The sequence below is a fragment of the Gymnodraco acuticeps genome, unplaced genomic scaffold (genome assembly GCF_902827175.1).
Source record: "Gymnodraco acuticeps unplaced genomic scaffold, fGymAcu1.1, whole genome shotgun sequence".
In the NCBI taxonomy this organism is placed as follows: domain Eukaryota; kingdom Metazoa; phylum Chordata; class Actinopteri; order Perciformes; family Bathydraconidae; genus Gymnodraco; species Gymnodraco acuticeps.
Window position 1 is genome coordinate 97,067 of NW_022989819.1, and position 19,816 is coordinate 116,882.

Here is a 19,816-nt window from a genome sequence, read left to right on the forward strand (position 1 = left end):
GCTTATTCGGGGCGACAGAACCGGTGACTCGTCCCAACGAAGCCCAGGTGTCCTGACTGGACCTGGAGATTAACCAACGCCACTCAGCATGCCGCTCTCTTGATTGCAACAGACTTTGGCTTGGTGAAGTAACCGCCAAGGTGACTTTCAGAAAGCTTTAATTTATCCATGAACGAATGCTTTACATGTATTACTCTGACACTTTAAAGCGCAGCTTCACAAACACACATTGGGGATTTGCTCAGAAAGGCAAATCATTGGTAGTGTAGCGCTGCGTTAAGCTGATTGTATTCTACGCATCAATAAATAACTTTAAACATTTGACTCCCAACGCAGGGACGACCAGGGATTCACAGAAGAGCACTGGCACTATGATGTGACAGATCCAGCCACAACACACACATACAGTGGAATCCTGGCCAGAATCCTTGTTTGTCGCAAGGGGATCAAATACTTATTTCCCACGGTTAAATGCAAATCAATTTGTATCTTTTATATAATGTCAATTTCTGGATTTTCTTTTTGATATTCTTACTCTCACTGTTAAAATAAACCTACCAAAATCTAATTATAGACTGTTAATTTCTTTCGGCAAACTTACAAAATCTGCAAGGGATCAAATACTTATTTCAAAGTCAACTTTAATGTACATTTTTCTGTGTGTTTGTACAGACAGAGAGATCGAAATAACGTTTCCAACAATCCCGAATACAAAATACAATAATACAAATATACAAATATGTATAAATATGTGTATCCTCTATATACAATCAACAGACACATTTACACATATGCACACATTAAGATAAAACACAACAATTTCCTCCACACACACACACACTTTAATGTGGACTGAAGTCGGACCCTGTCTGCAGCTCAGTGTTGTTCTTCGTCCTCATCGATTGAGGACCCCCTGATGCGATCAACAGCTGTCTCTCAGTTGAGTGGCGAGCTGATGGCCGCCTGGTGTTCTGCCTCAGCGTCGCCCTTCAGGGTCAGCCTCCATCACAATCCGTCCTTATGAGCACATTTCAACACTGGGCTGAGTAATATTAATGTTCGTCACAGATGGTGGGCTGCCTGTGAATGGCTGGTGGGTGGCGTTAGCCCGTTAGCTCTGAGTTCATGGCCCCCGGAGGAATGCATTTCACTCAAGTTTAAAGTTTTATTTTTGATCAGCCAGCTCACCTTCAGGAAGAAAAAGCTTAGTTGTATATGTTATCTGACCGGGCTGACAAATATGCTCTGCTCCAGGGAGGATATTCATTTAGTGAATCACACTTAAATCTGGCTTTCTGAACAATTTGGCAGCATTTGTTGTGTCGAGCCATCCATCCCTCCTCTGACTGTGCTTCTTTATCCTCTCCTGCATTCATTTAAAACCTGCAAGCTGAGAACGGTGTATTTCATGATAAGACTCATAGTTCATGATTACACAGTCAAAAGACACAGCACAATAAAATAACTGTTTATCCACTTCCTTGACTTAACATTTACAAGACGTTCAAAACCACAAAAAGTCGTATATGCCTAAAAAAAACTAGTATTGATCGGGATATGCCACAAATCATCCATATAGTCCTTTCTCTTCCTGCCTTTCCCTCCATTCTCCATCCACTCACTCCTTTCCCTCTTCTTCCTCCCTTCCTATGTATCTTTGCACTTTGTGAGCAGTACCATTTAATTATCATCAAAAGGCTGAAGCCCCCATGTAATATCTATGAGCTCTGACATTTGTTGGAAGACAGGGATCGCTCAGATGACCCAGAGGGCCTCGTACATCCAACAGGCCGAGGAATATCAGACACCATTACTCACTATCTTGGAGCCCAGAGATAATCCAGTTTGTGTGATAGGTCAAAACTGTAAGCACTGCTCTTACGGAGCAGAAAGAGTGTCAGAAAGATTCATGTTTATTTATGTTGTTGCCCATGCCTGTAGCTGTCTTTTTTTCCGAGCTGGTGTAGTACAATTTATTGTTTGTATGTTCAAAATGCAAATCCAAGTAACAATTGTGCAAAATCAACAATACCCTGAGGAAAAATGGAGCAAACCATATTGGCTTGTTCCAGGAGGAATGGCTAAGGGCCAGTGGCTACAGATTTACAGGCGCTACTCTCAGGTGGAAAAGCTACAAGCCAGATGCCCTCAAGCATGGCTCTACACTGGCACTGCCTCAGTGGGCACACTGTCAATACTGCACCACCGTAACCATGACTGTCCATGTCCCCACCACCACTTTCTAAAGTAGTCAAACTTGAAGTATTCAGGCAGACTTCCCAATGAACAGATACAAATAATGTAGACGTTATGCAGTGATGGACACATATGGGGTAAAAAGGTGTAGCAGCAAGTAATGTAATTATGAAATTCAAGCATTTAGCTCTCTTGAGTGACCTCCTTCTCTTCGGGCTCAGAATAGCTCCACACTACTTTTTGTTTTCCATCCCAGTGCTTCAATCCAGCACCTGGGTCTGTTGGCAGGAGTGTAGCGAATCTGTTTAGCTTTCCTAACATTATTTTGCCTTCAAATTCATGAAGCATTTCCAACCCCCCACAACAATCTTATTTACTGTCAAGCTGTGTGTCTGAGCCAGAGTCGGGGAATTGCGTTGATGTGTGCCAGTGCAGAGACAGAGGAGTGGCAGCAGGATGGATGCCGCCCCCCTGGTGAGAAAATGAGTGGAATCACAGCGTTTTCCACTCAGCTGACACCAAAGATAGATGGAACTCGCGAAAACTGCAGCGCAGCCCCAGACAAAACCATGGCAACAGCATGTACGCGGCACCAGGAAGCGAGCCAGGCCAATCAGAGAGGAGAACGCATCGGCATCTAAGTAGGTCCCTGAGGTGAACACGGAAATGATGATAGCCTAGTGGATGGAGGCTGCTGCTGCAAGAATGAAGGAGGTCCATCAAAACCTTTTTTTTCAGACGGTTTGCATAAACAGTGTGAGGGCTGCCTCTTTCATTGTATTTCAGTACGGTAGCCTGCAGGGAATTTGTCCTTTCACTTCTGTGAGCAGAAGATCATCCTTACAGCTGATACAGATTCATTGTTTTCTCAAGGGCACTCGAGTGCACTTGACCTCGGGCCTTGCAGCAGATTAAAAGTCTTAAATTCCCTGCACTCAGTAAACCACCTTGTTGACCGGGAAGCTTGTAAAAAGAGGATTTTACAAGAAGAAATTTATCCTATTTCACTAAAAGATCTATAGGATTGATGTACAAGATATTTAATCCAGAAAAACCTTGGCTACCTGATGGCTGACATTCCATTTTCTCTGCTGTGGTGAACGGCCCTCAGAGCATTATCTGTGACAGATGTGAGGTCCCGTGGTAAAATGTGGGAGGTCAAGGTAAATGTCATAAAACAAGTTCTCATTTCAGAGGCGGGGAAAAAATAAAATAGGATTTTTCCGCCCATTTAAAAGAGTGGACATCAAATTTCTGTTTATGGAAAATGCCAGTTTTTAATTTGGATTTGCTGAACGCATTAATTAATTAGTTTACGTGTGCCAATTAAACAGCCATTTATAATGACTACAATGCTACAGATAAAACATACATTGACAAAAGTACATTACAATTGTGTATATATATATTACCATCTCATATCATTTTTTTAATAAGGTAACACCTTTAGTTTGACCTTTTACGCCTTTACAATTTTTCTCTTTTTAAAAATAAATGACATTAAAGCTTGCTGAGGAAATGTCTACCATAACAAGTGAGCAGCTGCCTTCGCTTTCAAGTGTCTTACCCGTTTCAATTTTCTAGGAAAAGCAGTGAAATGTTGTGGGTCTGATTGGCGGTTATCTACGCTATGCAGCCTGTGCGCTGTGTTAAGTTGAATTGCCTTTTCTTCACAGACTCTATAGAGGCTTGGTGATTATGAAGGCGTCTTTTTTTCTTTTGAAGGAGGATAGATTACACAGAGTTTTTGTCATTCATGGTTGCAACTTTACTCCAAAGACACCACCCTTCAGAGTCGGTGGAGTTAAATGACTGGCTGACACGCATGACGGCACATCCTCACCTCTCGAGTGCACTCTGCTTACAACACTGTACTCTTCACCACCTTGCTCTTCATTGTGAGCTGCTGATAACTCAATAACCTCCTGCAGAAAAAGGATTCACACCATAAGCAATACTCTCTAAAAGCTGGTTATAAGGCATCCTAATTTACAGATGAAGAAGACAACAAAATCTCCTGCAAACATCTGTCTCTCCAGCTTCCACACACACACTCTCCGTCCCTCTTCGTCTCTCTACCACACGCATGGCCCCGCTGTGTCCATATCCTTCACTGAGTCGACTCTATGATGCCTGCCTCTGCCAGCAGGAGCTTTAAAAGAAGCCTCACTTCCCTTTCTCTCTATCTTTCCCTCCACAAACAACTCATATCGCCAACTGAACCGCAGATACACGCTAGGCCATGCAGATAACACAAATCTGGTCTTCCTCATCTATGCCTTGCCTCTTTTCATCCCAATCAAAGATTCAGAGACAACCCTTTCTCTCTTTCTCTCCCACTAAGGCTGTGACGGCTCTATCTTATACACTTCATCCCTCACACCCTCATCGCATGGCATTCCTCCTTCTCATTACCACTCTCCTGCAATCTGCTGGCTCTTTTCTCCAGGATCATGTTTTTCTTTTTTTGGTCAAGTCTTTCTTAGAGGAGATTTTTGTCTGCAGAGGATAAACCCTTTTAACTTTGGTGATCACTGACCTTGCAACCCCCACAGTTTTTCAGTTAAAGTGGACCTATCATGCTATATTTGAATAATATATTGTAGGGCCATACATATATAAAACATGTCTGTGAAGTTTTTTTTTCAAAATACCAAACAGATCATGCATTTTAGCCATGCCTCATTTCGCTCTATTTGCTGTATTCCAGCCCTGTCTTCACAAGGGCTGATTCTGTGACAAATGAGCTGCAGCTGACCACGCCCCCCTGCAAAGGAGGGGGGCGTGGCACGAGCGTCATGTTACCATGCTGTTACCATGCTGTTACCATGCTGTTACCATGCTGTTACCATGCCACGGCAACCCCCCATTCCCCTGATAGGTGGAGAGTTGCCCAAATAGGCGGAGCACCCCGTTTCTGACGTCAGAACAATTTCAAATCTGTATCAGCTCCGTTGCAGCCCCGTTTTTAGAGATTTGGGTATGGAGGAAAAGAGAGAGGGTTGTGTTTTCTGACACTTGGTGAGTTCCCTGACACACCGGGGACACATATTCATGTATAAAAGACGTACAAGAGTGCATTTTGTATGATAGGTCCCCTTTAAGTGAAATATCTCAATTGATGATGGAAAAGCACAAAATGTCGTGCCGACTTTCTTGATTCCTAGAGGATGAATTGTTATCATTTAAATCCCCTGACCATCCATGTATTGCCATCGTGAGGTTATCATTTTAGCCTGACCACTACTGATGTTTATTACCTACAGAAGACATGACATTGTATTATCCTGAGACCAAAATAGCCACTTGAAATTGAAAGCAATTTTACCAACAAGCTTTTTTCCATTTCACTGAACTTTCCTCTTGAGCTATTTCAAGGCAAAGTGTCACTTCTCGACTGATGGTATCGCAAATAAAGCGCCAGATGTTCTAATTAAATGTGCTTTCTAAAGTCATGTACTCTGTGTTTCTAACAATGTTCAGTGACCACTTAGCTGCCATGTTGCACTTCCCCAAGTACAAACTTGTGTTTAATCTTTCACCATTGTATTCTGTACTGAGGAGTATAATGAACAGTGCAGCCTGCAGGTGAATCTACCAGGGCTTAAAAGTTTAAGATTTTGTTTCTGATTCCAAGTTGCTGACAGGATATAAAGTGTGAAAACTTGTATCCATCACCCACACAGTCTTGCTGTATCTCAGCCATTTGCATGTAACTGACAGACTGCCTCAGACAGTTTCTCTCTCTTAGGCCTTAATAAGATCTCTCAGATTTCCTGCACTTTCTCGAGGAGTATTGTCTGCCGGTGCCCACACAGGAATGTACCAGTTAGCTCTTCTGTGTCTCAGAGAGGGCCACGAGGTGCCCGTTGTCCTCCCACACCGGGCCTGGGAGACTCTGTCACAGACTAATGAGAACTGGACCTGACATCCTCCCCACATCAAATCTTCCTCTTCTGCTTCTTCCCCAGTAATGATGGCAGAGGTTACGGCAGCAGGCAAATTGTAGGCTGAATTATTGATGGGTCACAAGGTCTGTCTGGTCTGTTGCTACATGATGGCTGATCTTGAATGGCATCCATTCATGCAAACAGGTATAAGAGTGTTTTTACGTGATAGGAAATGTATTTTGTTTTCCCTGTGTGGCACACTGGGTAGCTGATGAGGACCAGCGTGCCAACACTATTATCTCTCAAGGTGTGAAGACAATGGCTCGCAGTGGATTGCTATTTCAGGCAGCTCAAAGATGTTTTCACAAATCGAAAAAGAAATAACATGTATTTTTCTTAACTGTAGAAGATGGTGGGATTAACTCTTCCTGCTGCACCCCATCTCTTTCAGTTCATGCTGGCATGGTATTGCCACAATATTGCACACAACAATCAGCTTTAGATGTAAGACAGCGTCGCCTGACTTCCTGTAGAAGAAACTTAAGAATACATTGCCACTCGGCGGCTACCCTGTAAAAGGTTAAGATTACATCCAAGTTAAAACATCCAAGTTATGACCAGCCATGTTTACGAAAGCCAATCAACGACATCTTCACAATCATCCATAATCCTTTGCAGCATGAAATGCCTTTTCCTGGTATTCAGACAAACACACTTGGCAGATATAATGATGTGCTTTCATACTCAGTAATTAGGCTCTGGGTTACCCAGAGAGCTGAAGACAGAGAGTATATGTGCACGGTAATTGCATCATTGGATGGGGAGGAATAACAGAGACTGTTGTATGATACAGTAGCAGCAGTCAGCAAACTGTGAAATGATTCATATAGTTTAGTGGGTCAAAGGGAGGGGTAGCAAGTAGGTGGGCGGTCATGTGCTTGAGCGGAGAACATTTAATCTGATGAACATTGTTTAACAATATAGCTGTAACGTGGTCTAATTCAGAGCTGCTCCTTTCCAGCGTGGGTTTGATTGAGCAGGCGCCACTTGTTTGTTTTTCTATTTGGTCTGTGGTGGGTCCCCCCGTTTTAAACGCTGCATTTGTTTTCTGAAAAGTCCTCATGTCTAATTTAATGGTTCTGCTTTAGCATGTTCGCCTACTCGCTCTCAGGCAGTGCTATGCTGCATAAATTATGCAGAGTACTTTTTTCGTTTCCGACATCAGGCTGATGTGGGACTGCGTGCTGCGAGTGAGCAGAGAGTCTTCAACACATCAATGTCACTCTGCCAGCTTTGCACATAGAGATGTTTAAACATGTTGCATCCACAAAGTTACATATTTGTGAAATGATATAGGATATAGATTAGTTAATAAATCACGGGCAATGGTAGAAGGAAATGTTGGTTCTAAAATGAGCAATCCTTAGCTTTCTCTTGGGATACCAATGGTTGGAAGAGAGCCTAGTGTACTCTACAGACAGCTTTTCTTGTGCTATCCTGCCCTTGTTAACTTTGCATATGTATTTGTTTACACTCCAATGCTGCTCAACACAGCCACCATCTGTAGCTGAAAGGAAAACAATGTTGAACTTATTGTGGAGTCTTCTGCTTCACAGTCAGCTCGCACCAGTCGCTTGTGAAATGAAGAACGAAATCAATGTGCAACAAAAGTTTTCCTCCTGTCAGTCTCTTCGGAGTCGGAGAAATATTGGCGAATATGATTGAAGCCTAGACTTGTAATATTCCTATCAATCGGCTACACCCAGTGTTTGAGATACCTGAAGTGTATCTGTTTCTTTTTGAATATTCCCCTTGTTCCCCTTACAGGCCCATGAAGAAACAGAGAAAAGGAAAACATTGTAATAATGATCAATGCCGCCGGGAGAGAAACTAAACCAGCTGCAGCTGCTGCTTATAAAGAATTGACTTTTTGTTACACCGTTGCACCGAGAAAATGAAAGTCTTATTACGGCTTCAGCTGAATTAAACCTCAGATTTATTTCAGTCAGCAGCGTGTTTTCACATGCGTGTGTCTGTTAGTAGTGGCACAGTTTTAAAATGTCATAGTTTTGTAGAAAAGACAATGCACAAAAACATACACCCACAGACGGTACACATTCCCCCGCAGGTGAAAAGTTTAACTTGTGATGAAGCATACTGTTTTATATCCATTTAGTTTTCACACTGTGTCTGGATTTCATACTCATGGCACTTTTATGATGGATCGACTCTCTAACAAAAGTTGATTCTAATGAGACAATGTTGAATTTCTTCCCTTTACTCACGCACCAGTTATTCATCACATCGACATGACTAGAGGAGTAGATAAATTAAGCCTTCAGCGCCATGAATTGATGACTTCAGATTCCACTAGACAAAGTTGAGGAAGACTTTACTTGAATCTCAGAGTGAAGCAATCTACACCTTGTTCGCATTCTGTGAGGACTCTGGGATGTTATGTCAAGGCCAAAAGAGGCAGTGAAGAAAAATCTGTCAGTTTGAAAACAAATATCTGAAACGTTTCAAAAGCAAAATGTAAAGGGATAGTTCAGTTGTTTTGAAGTGGGGTTTGTGAGAGGTACTTATCCATATTCTGTGTATTACCAAAGTATAAGTAATTGTAACATGATCAAAGCAATTTACTGCATAACATTGTCATTTTCTTTTTAAATATGTATCAGCAATGGCCCTGAGGCTGATTCAAAACCTGGGTTTCTGCGGTATGACTCGGCCTTAGCGCTCCACGCTCTACATGGTGAACTACCAGCATGCCGGTCCAAATTACAGTAGTCACACATCAAAAGATGAATTTACGCTATATTCAGAATACTAATTTGCTTGCTGACAGCAAAAACAGTCATTTTACCTTCACAAATGTTTCCCCACTGCTGCTTTGTGTTATTGTGGATAATTGGTTGGTTTCGATTCCCCAAAGTCACAATTACACAAACAACTTAACCTGTTGTTGTTGTTGTTTAAGTAATTTTCCAGCTGCTCACCTATCTGGCTGTTTGCTTTTCTTGGTTTTAATGGAAATCTTTTGGATTTGAGACAAAACAAGACATTTAAAGACGTCACGATGGGCTCTGGGTAGTTATGATTGACATTTGTCTCAAAAGGATGGCCAAATTATCAATAACGGCAACACACGACACAATCAGTATTATCTGTCTTTCCCGTGGCTCATCCACAGGTGATTGCTGTCGTGAAAAGATTTCTCTAAATGACACGACAGTAGGGCATGAGTTGTTTTTCTTCCTTTTCTTGCTGATTGACTAGGCTGCCTTTTAGCCGCTTTATAGATTTATTTTCCGATCAAGCTGTCCTCTGATGTTCAGGACAAAGCGAAAAAGGATGATGAGAAAATGACTGTGGATTTGCATGTTGGCGTGAGATAGTGACTGACGCACAAAAGGTTACTCTGCAGATCTATGTTCATAAGCTGCCAAATATAAATGGTTTATCTGTAGTCTAAAGTAAAAAGCCTTTTTTCTCAGCAATGGGCACATCGGAAGATTCTCAAAATGTCACCCGCTGAGATTTTTGATTTGGTCGTTATTTTTGCAGCACAGGACCCTGAAGTGACTTCAAATGAACTTTTCTCACAGAACAACAACTGGTTGCTATGCCGGACTTGCAAAAAGGGAGAATTATGCATAATCTCTGCATGTTTTGAAATCACAAGCTGCCTACTGAAGCTCAGATTTGCCTTCAAAATGCAGATGTGTTTTCTATGACACACTTAGTTACCATCAATTCCTCGTCTTCACTCGCAGATTTTCTGCCTCCTATGTCTCCTACAGATGAATAACATGAAAAAGGAGGAGGTGACTGCAGGTGTAAAAGAGACAGGGCTTTGTTCTCACTTTAAAAGCATGCATTTGAAATCAGTGACTGTAAGTGAAGGATTAGTGATGCTGATGAGTCTCTCAAACACATCAGCAACCAGACACACGTTGTCATTTTATTACCACATTATGTATTCACTGTGTCCGTCACCTGCTGAAGAACAGACGTGAGAATGTGTCTTTAATGTGAAGAAGAAGAAGATACAACCTGGTGAGACCAACTGTTGCATATTTGGTTTATATGGTGTTTGTGAGGTTCGATTAATCCAAGCAAAGGTGCAAAGTAATTGCATTCAACTCCAATAGATACATTTCATAACAGTTTGAAGGAGAAGCACACTGTCCTCTTCACTTGCCCCCGTTGAAGGTCTTTGTACTGAAACCTTGTTATTAAAAATAATCTCTAACTGCAAGGAAAGAGGAAGTGGGAGTCTCGTGTCCTTGGTTTTCGACCGCCGCTCTTCTCGTATGTACCAGTAAATATATAGGTGTGCAAAGGTTCTGCTCTTTAATTAAAGTTTTAGGCACAATGTGATAATATCGTTACAATAAATCATAGCATCACAATAATACTCCGTCAAATCCAAAGTGAAGCTTAAACCCATAGTTCACTCTTCTTGTTGTAAACATTACGAGTTGTTTAAAAGAGAAAATATACATATGTGTGTGTCACGAAGATTTTGTTGTTTTGTTTTTGACCTTTCTCAGGCTTGTGAGCAACAGACAGGACATTAACTAAAAACATATCCAAGATTTTCAAGAGTCCAACATGCTTATTTAGATTCATAAATCATGCATTTTTCTCAGTAAACAATATCAAATACAAACATTGGTACGAAGGGAAAGCTTAAATGTGAGCACATAGTGTAGCTGCTATGGAAGAGCCATAGGGCCTATTTTCTTGTGTCCTTTGTTCCCCGAGGCGAGGACTGAGACGTTTTACTGGTAAACAGAAGTGGCAGGCCTAGAAATGTTTCTCAGAGTCTCTCCACTGGGCTCTGACGGTGTTTGCACGCCTGATGTGTGTCTTCAGCGCTTCAGAGCTGATAGAAACGACTTTGTGTCCAGCCTCCTCTTCCCAACCGGAGAAGAAAGCGACCTGTCGGCTGTCACTGCAGATCAATGTTCAACTGTGTTACGCCAGTCCCTCATCTTATCAGAACATGGGAGTTTAAGAAAGAAAAGAAGAAAAACTATCTTGGATTTTCTTGACAGCTTTGTATCATTTGATGGATGTGAAGGCGGTGCAAACACACAGAGTGAAATTACAGCTGCACTTTGGTGATGAAGCTCACGTGCAGGAGGAGTCTCTCAGTGAAGCACAGAGAGCAGTGTCAGTGGAGACAGATTTATGAACACGGCCATTAATTCAGCGTGTGTGCAGCGTACAGTAAATCACTGAGCAGATGCCAGCCAACGGGGTTTTACACTAATCAATCACATAATTTATAAACAAGCAAACAAGTATAGATGAGTGCGATGTAATCTGCTGCCCCTGCTTCTTGATGGGAGTGTTTAGGTGTTTCATATTGGAATAGGAAAGCATGGATGGAATTGGTTAGTGCTGCACTATACTATATCAGAAAAATATGCGATACATTTGTTGAATATCGCGATAGCAATAAAACATATTTTAAATAAACTGCATTATTTAAAGGGGCCCTATTATGCTAATTTCCAGGTTCCTATTGTTATAATATGTTCCAGCTTCTGCTGTGACATGTCTCCATGCTTTAATGTTCAAAAAGCCCTTTATTTTTCTCATACTGCCTGTGCTGCATCACCTCTTTTCACCCTCTGTCTGAAACCAGAGCCCAGTCTGCTCTGATTGGTTAGCTGTTGTGATTAGTCAACCGCTTTAAGGTGTCCCGCCCCTTACCTATGTTGGAGTGCTAGCCAATAGAGTGGTGCAGTGATGAGTCCTAAAACCAGGAAGTGAGTCAGCATTTCACCACTTCCTGTTCCCTCGTCTCAGAGCCAATGGGATTTCGGAAAATAGCTCCAAATAAGGTCTGTGGTTGACACAAATTTAAGAGACGGATCACGTTTTGTTCTACGACATTAAATACATCCGCAGTGACCCCGCTGGTGATTTTTGAAGAGTTGACGTGTCTGAAAAACGATGGTTGTTAACAAGCGGCTGAATAGGACTACAGAAGTTGTCGAGGCCGTTTTACGTCATTACCCACACGTGAACACTCCCACTACGTTTGTTTTCCCTGTTCTGCTTGAAAGCAAGTACCTGCCTCCTGCAAACTGTTCAAACAAACGCTTCAACTCGTACAATTTTGAATCTGTATTTTTGAATATCGATCTTGAGTTGGCGTGACGTTGAAGTCGTGCGACCCTGCTGTAGTTGGTTTATAGCCTAACGTTAGCATTTTGCTTCTGGCGATTCGATTTATGATTCGAAAATGATAAAAGTAGGGTAGACATGTGGAGATTATCCGACTGAACAAAACGTGCATTTTTCTAACAGGTTCGTTCCACTGACCTTATTTCGAGCTATTTTCCCAAATCCTATGGAGAAATCCCATTGCTTTTTTGTCGAGGAAACCCATGCACAGCTTATTTCCGGGTAAATACGTCATCCCTGCACCACTCTATAGAAGTGTGTGTATTCCATAGTGATGTAACTTTCAGGCAGGTGTGTGAGAGAAACTCCCTCTGGGGGGAACTACAGGAAAAACCCCATAAGCTTAAAAAAGGGCCCCTTTAACAAAATGTAAAGGAAATTATTTTCAAACATTGTTGTTATTAAACTCACTGGCACAAAATGCCCCAATAAAACACTAATTACTTTTTTGACAAGTTAACTTCTGACTATCTTTCTAAGTGTCACCAAGTGCAATTTTGCAGTAATTTGCATTGTTTTTATTACGCAATTTGACATTGCTATGACATTAAAAAAACAATATAATTGCAGCCCTAATGTGAGTTTACCGTCCTGTTTACAAAGTGCACACAAACTTAAGTATATAAGAGGAAGTCTGTATGTGTACTTGTTTTTTAACAGTGTGTCTGCTCTGAATGTGTGTGTGTGTGCCTGTGGGCCTCTGGTCTGCCTGAGCATCAGCGGTGGTAGAAAGGACCGAGGAGGAGGAATGAGACCAGGCAGAGGGTCATTAGTGCTCTCTTTGATATAATAGAGAGCCAGGGGACTGAGAGGCAGTGGAACACACACACACACACACACACACACACACACACACACACACACACACACACACACACACACACACACAAACATCAAGCTGTGTATTATTCTGCTCTGTATTATTCTACCTGAATTAACCCTAACTTTGTTTCGCCACCAATGTCCACACATTTTTGGCAATAAAAAAATCACAGAGCCCTTTTCCTCAAATGCCTAAAACTAACGTCTACCTAGAAAACATAAAATCGAGTTTAAATACATTTTTCACCAACCTGCTTTGAACAGGTTTTTTAAGCCTTGAGTAATATCAAGGAAGATGCATAGCTACTTAAATACACAAAGAGTATGTCCAGTATGAGCAACACCAGGGTAATATGAGTAGCTTTAGCAATACAAAAAGTATTTCTGTGTTTGTGTGACACTATTTGATCATCAGTTATTTTGCGTTACTTTATACATTTCCTATTTGCGGCCAGTGTATTTAAAGCACTATTTAATAAATGGACTGGTATTTAGACACATGTTGACTGTGCTAAGTGAGCACTTTGAATGTAATGAAAGATCTTGTCTGACACGCTGTTGTATTTGAGGGTCAAGCATTCAGGGTGTGTTGCAGAAAACATCTTCTGACAGCTTCTTATTTATAAGCCGGCGTGAAACAGCCCTTCTGAAAAATGCAAAAACAAGAAAAAGGCCGGCTCTTGCAATTTGGAAACTGCAGTTGTCAAGTCAATGTCTCCTCTAGTTTGTTTATTCATTTATCTGTGTATTCATTTATTCATTTTCCAACTATTTTGCATCCCTCGTTCCTCACAGGGATGTTTTTGTAGAGATCACACAGTGGTTGCTTCGATAATGTGAAAGAGTTTCATGCAAAGGCTTATGGGTAGTAGGAGCAGTGGCGGTTCTAGGCCAATTTAACTGGGGGGGGGGCAGTTATTTCATGAGAGGGGCACAATAAAAGCGGGTTAAAAAGACAAAGACAGTATAAAGTAATTGTGTAAAATAAACATAAAATACAGTAATTGCTATTTGGTTTTGTAAAGATATTTGTTTTAGTAAATGTAACTTACAGTTTAATCTCCACTGTACATCCGGGTCTCTGATTTGATTTAGTTCCAATTAATCGTAGTATTGTTACCTTTTTTTTGGAGGGGTCAGTGTTACGGGGGCACTGGCCCCTGTTGGCCCCCCCTTAGAACCGCCCCTGAGTAGGAGGACACTGCAGGTACTGGCTTTGAAATATGCATGGTATGCAAAGAGAGTCCTGAATAGTCTACGTACATGATGTATGTAAGTTTTATGATATATGTGCGTAGTCTAGATGTGTTTTTAGGTACGACACAATGGAAACAAGTACTGCATTACAGCAAACAGTAAATCTACAGTAATATTTGTTCACTCTGCTTGGTGAAAGCGTCTTTTATCGACTACAAGCTCAATGATTACAATCCTGGTGAAGGCCAGTGGTGTGTACTATCTGATTGTAATTTGTTTTTCCCATTTTCTCTTTAACTTGCTCAATATTTCTGCTGAGTCACCGCTCCACTCTCCAAACTCTTTTCTTGTGTGCGTTTTCTCTTCGTCTAGACTTACGTTTCCCCTCTATATCTATTCAGCGCCCGTCTCTTCTCAATCACTTCTTCTGCTCTCTCTCGTGTCTCTGAGGCTTTCTAGTTTTCTGAAGAATATCCTATTTTCCTCCCGCCTCTGCTCGGCTACCTTTGTCTCCTCAGAAGTCTCTCCCTTTGTCAGGGGTTTCAATATCTCACTCCTCTGTCGTCAATTTTTCAAACATTGTTCCCGCTGGCTAATGGAGAGTTTGTGACTGATAATCCGGCTCATAAGGTGATGCATTAACTTTGCCACAGCCTCGGCCTCAGAGGGCCCGGTGGAGATGGGGAGGAAGTGCGTTGGTTTGAAATGGGGCTGTTGTAGATTACATCGATGAGATTGCTTTTAATCCTGCTGGAGCTCCATTGTAGCCGGCCTCATGTTTCAGATAATTAGCTTTGGAGGTGAAATGTGAGCAGGCCTGTGACAGTGATTTATTTTAGGCTTGGATGAGTCGAAGGGCAGTTTTTTTTTCTCTGCAAATATGTTAGGTCTTTTAAATTAAGATATGCATGACGTTGTTACTTTATTATAAACATGATTTCTGAAGAATTGGCGTAAAGTCCAACAATTTTCCGATACTTAGCCTAAACATCGACAATCCACTGTCACAGAAAGCCACTGTGATCATATTTTCTCTGCCGCTTTCATACTGCAAGCCCTTTCTGTTCATACAATAGTGTGCTTGTCTTCCTCTATCTCCCACTCCTGTGCAACTTCAAGAAAGTGGCGCATGGTTTGGTAAAATGCTGTTTTCATCCCACCTTAAGCGAACAAGTGCAATTGCTATTTGTCATAGCTTTGGTGTGCCGTTGCTTAATGCTTACCAACGTTCAGTGGTTCCCAGTCTGTGTCTCAGATGTTTTATAAAGCACTTTAAAACCTCCAGACCAAAGTGATGTACAGTCAAATAAACAAACAAGATGTACACAAAATCCCACAGCAAAGCTCACACACCATAAAACAAGTACAAGTAAAAAACAAAAGACAATTTAAATGCAATAAAAGCAACAATCTAAAAGAGGTCAATACGCTAAGGAGAAGAGGTGGCAAGTCTGTACAACTTCAAGAAAGTGGCTCATGGTTCGGCAAAAAACCTTTCCTCTGTTTTCATCCCACCTTAAGCGAACAAGTGCAATTGCTATTTGTCATACTGTAGCTTAGGGGTGCCGTTGCTTAGTGCTTACCAACGTTCAGTGGTTTCCAGTCAGTGTAATACATGTAGCATGCACCATACCTCCTCTTTCTTTGCCTTTTTACTGCAATGAATGGTAAACATCGACGCTGTACTTACGTGAAGAAGTTAAGATCAAACTTGGTGATTCATTTGTGTTGATTTCTTTTTACACGTTAAGGTTTCTAGATTAATCGTCAGCGTTTACAGATTAAAGTTGATAGCCCTGGTTTCTACATATGCTGTCTATTCACCAGATTGCCCCTTTTTTATGTTTTTTTTCCAGTTTTACAAGAAAAAGGTGGTGGAGCTGGGAGAGAAACTGCTGCCGGCCTTCAACACGCCGACAGGAATCCCCAGAGGAGTCATCAACCTGGGGAGGTGAGTCTCAGCAGTAGCCTTCACCTCCAGAAGTCCTCCATCCCCGATAACAGACAATTTCAAGTTCTCCTGCTGGCTGGCATTAATCAGCACATATTGCATTTTATTCATCTTGGCAACCAGAGGCAGAGCTTATTTCCAAAACGTGAGCCGAGTGTGAAGTGAGAAATGTCAACAAACAAGAAATGATCTCACATTGGGTTCAGCGTTCCTCTATATCCTCACTTACATGAAATGACACTGATTTTTTACTTTCAGCTGCCTTGAGACATAAATGTTGCAAAACGATAAAAAATAGATCCAAATCTTTTAATGACAAAAGTGAGAGCCACGTGAATTTTCTGAAATGATAGTTCTAATTTATCGTGGATAAAAAAATAAATGAAGAAAACTAAATTAGCAAAGGAAAACAGGTCTAAACAAACAGGCTCAGTCTCTGTTTGTTGACAATGGAGCAGCTGCAGGCTGAGCTTTACAATGACGATAACATTTGGATAATAATGAATCTGTGTTCATAAACACTTTGGAAGATCACATGAATAATATTTGCATGTATTAAAACGAGTTGTTCATTTTTAATCTGTTCCAAACCATTACCTTTATAATCAAAACATCTTTATTGACACAATTGGGTGTTAATGCCATGGTTACGCATCACAACATCAAGTGGTGTGTGTGTGTGTGTGTGTGTGTGTGTGTGTGTGTGTGTGTGTGTGTGTGTGTGTGTGTGTGTGTGTGTGTGTGTGTGTGTGTGTGTGTGTGTGTGTGTGTGTGTGTGTGTGTGTGTGTGTGTGTGTGTGTGTGTGTGTGTGTGGTGTGTGTGTGTGTGTGTGTGTGTGTGTGTGTGTGTGTGTGTGTGTGTGTGTGTGTGTGTGGCAGGTCTGCAGAGAGGAAATGAGCCTTCTGTATTTTCATTTTACAATTTAATAGTGAGACAGCTTTTTTTGACAAACTGATGAAAGCTGACTTTCAAATGATCATCGCTAGCCTCCGTGCCCACAGCCCGACTCCTGCATGAACAACAGAGGAGATGTTTTCTAAATGGTATGAAAAAAAAGAGCTCTTATTATTGATATTTAAAGTACAGGTGAAACCTTTCTTACTTACTCAATGTTATATGTTGAGTTTTTTTTACTGAACACGATCCATGACATTAACACTTACATGAAGACATTACAAATAAATTACTTAAAGGTTACAAAAATGGTGAGACAGTAGTGAGAAAAAGTACAGTTAAATACATAAGCAGGCTACATACAAAATGGGTTCCTCAGAACAAACAATCACATGCGTCCATTTTTTATTTTACAAGCGTAAAAACAGTGTTTGCTAAATAGCATTAAACTTCTGAGTAAAATAGTGAATTTTCTACAATTTCGAATGATGGCTTAAAGGTGTGAGGAAACTTTCTTTCCATTAAATCAGTATGATCTGTAGAGAGAGAAAGCTCATATTTTGTGTAATGCTGACTAAAAGGTATATCTTGAGAGCTACTCCGAATACTGCAGTAGTAGCAGAAGGATCTACGGATTAAAATATCTGAAAGGCTTTTTCTTAATGATGAAGTGTGCCATGATCTAAAGTATTACCTTCACACAGCCATGTTTGATTATTGGAAGTTATTCAACTAAATGTAAACTCCTTCTATGTCTGCTTATAAAATCTAAGTTGATTTACCCTGCGCTTCCTCTCTTTCTATAACCATATTTTGTACGAAACTTCCTGGCACCTGTGTCATCCACCTGCTAGCAATTACCCAGCAGCCAGTGTGGACAGCTGCCGGAGGATTTAATTACCTCACTCCACCTTTCATTTCCACTGCATCACCAACACAGTCTGTGGTGCAGATGGGCCGGAGGAACCAGGCTGCCCACAGGGGGGTTATAGGGGGACATAGAGCGGAGTGCGCACACACACACACACACACACACACACACACACACACACACACACACACACACACACACACACACACACACACACACACACACACACACACACACACGTGTCACTTTGAGAAGAACATATGCAATGTGTAGCACAAGCAGTAAGTCAGCTCTGAGCACACGGGGGGTTCTGCTGCTCAGATCCGACAGTGTGTGGGAAATATTTTTCTTATACGCTGTAAGTGACTGACTGTTGAGCAACTCTTGGTGCTTTCAGTGTTCTCCTGCATGTTCTGTTAATGTGACCTGTCAAATACCTGGAAGGGAAATGTAGCTCCAAGTTTTTTTTTCTGGTTAAATACACTTTTAGGTTGAGTTTTAGATATCTGCACACTCCATATCTCAGATTCAGATTATTGTCCATACATTTGCTATAAATGGACATTTTTCTTTGGCACCGGCATCTAAGACAACACTCTCCATACACAGCACAACTACAGTTCAGACACAATACCCAACAATAATGTATCTTAAAATCTAAAAGCGGATACAAGCGGCCGAGATGGGTTTTCTCCGCAGGGTGGCTGGTGTCTCCCTTAGGGATAAGGTGAGAAGTTCGGTCATCAGGGAGGGACTCGGAGTTGAGCCGCTCCTCCTTCGCGTCGAAAGGAGCCAGTTGAGGTGGTTCGGGCACCTAGTTAGGATGCCACCTGGGCGCCTCCCTAGGGAGGTGTTCCAGGCACGTCCAGCTGGGAAGAGACCAAGGGGTAGACCTAGGACCAGGTGGAGGGATTATATCTCTTCGCTGGCCTGGGAGCGCCTTGGGATCCCCCAGTCAGAGCTGGTTGATGTCGCCAGGGAAAAGAAAGTTTGGGGCTCTCTGCTGGAACTGCTACCCCCGCGACCCGACCACGGATAAGCGGGAGAAGATGGATGGATGGATGGATGGAAAATCTAAAAGTTACTATGAGGGAGATTTTTTTTTTCCTCTACTGGCGTGTAGTACAGGAACTGAGGCTCAGCTCTGGAGCACTTACCCCTCCATTGTTATTCTCTCTTTATAAGGAGTAGAAAGATTGCTTGATTAAGGGATTAGTTGATGCAGTAAAAACAATAATTTAATACCTTTTCCAGCAAAAATTGAAAACATTATCTAGTTCCTGCTTCTTATCTTCTATATAATGAAACGATTTATTGAGAAAACAATCATCTGTTCAATATTTACTGAAAATGTCCAGGGACAGGCGTTGAGAATGAACAGTAGCTGATGCGTTGTTCTGGATAGTTGTTGTGCCATTCTCTGTGTATCTGTCCCATTCACATAAACATTAAATTAATAAATATCTGTAAGTTAGTTTTCTTGAAAAATAAGTGGGTTTCTTTTGTAGCGAGTGACTCTTTTTACACCAGGCTTCTTCATTGTTTATGTATATAAGTTTACACGTTGTAACACATTTGATACACAGTCGCTTACAAAATGATTTCAAAAAATGTATTTTTTTTTTTTTATAAACGCCCTTAAAAAAGCTAAAAGATGATCTTGATAGCAACCTAAGTTACATTTATTTTCTTCAATATCCATGAAATAAATATGTTTTTTTTTGATTTTATATTTTGGGTCAAATTCACTCTTCTCTTCAAAGTAAATTAAAAAAATGTTGCCCAAAAAA

General features: G+C 41.3%; 1 protein-coding gene across 2 annotated transcripts in view; it reads left to right on the forward strand.

Moving 5' to 3' along the window:
- LOC117557108 (mannosyl-oligosaccharide 1,2-alpha-mannosidase IA) overlaps positions 1-19,816 on the forward strand; it is a gene marked incomplete at its 5' end in the record, with an annotated part of 133,450 nt that overhangs the window by 89,058 nt on the left and 24,576 nt on the right. For both annotated transcript variants that reach the window (XM_034232796.1, XM_034232802.1), the window contains 1 exon segment: positions 16,166-16,260. In XM_034232796.1, the coding sequence (XP_034088687.1) occupies positions 16,166-16,260 (95 nt within the window).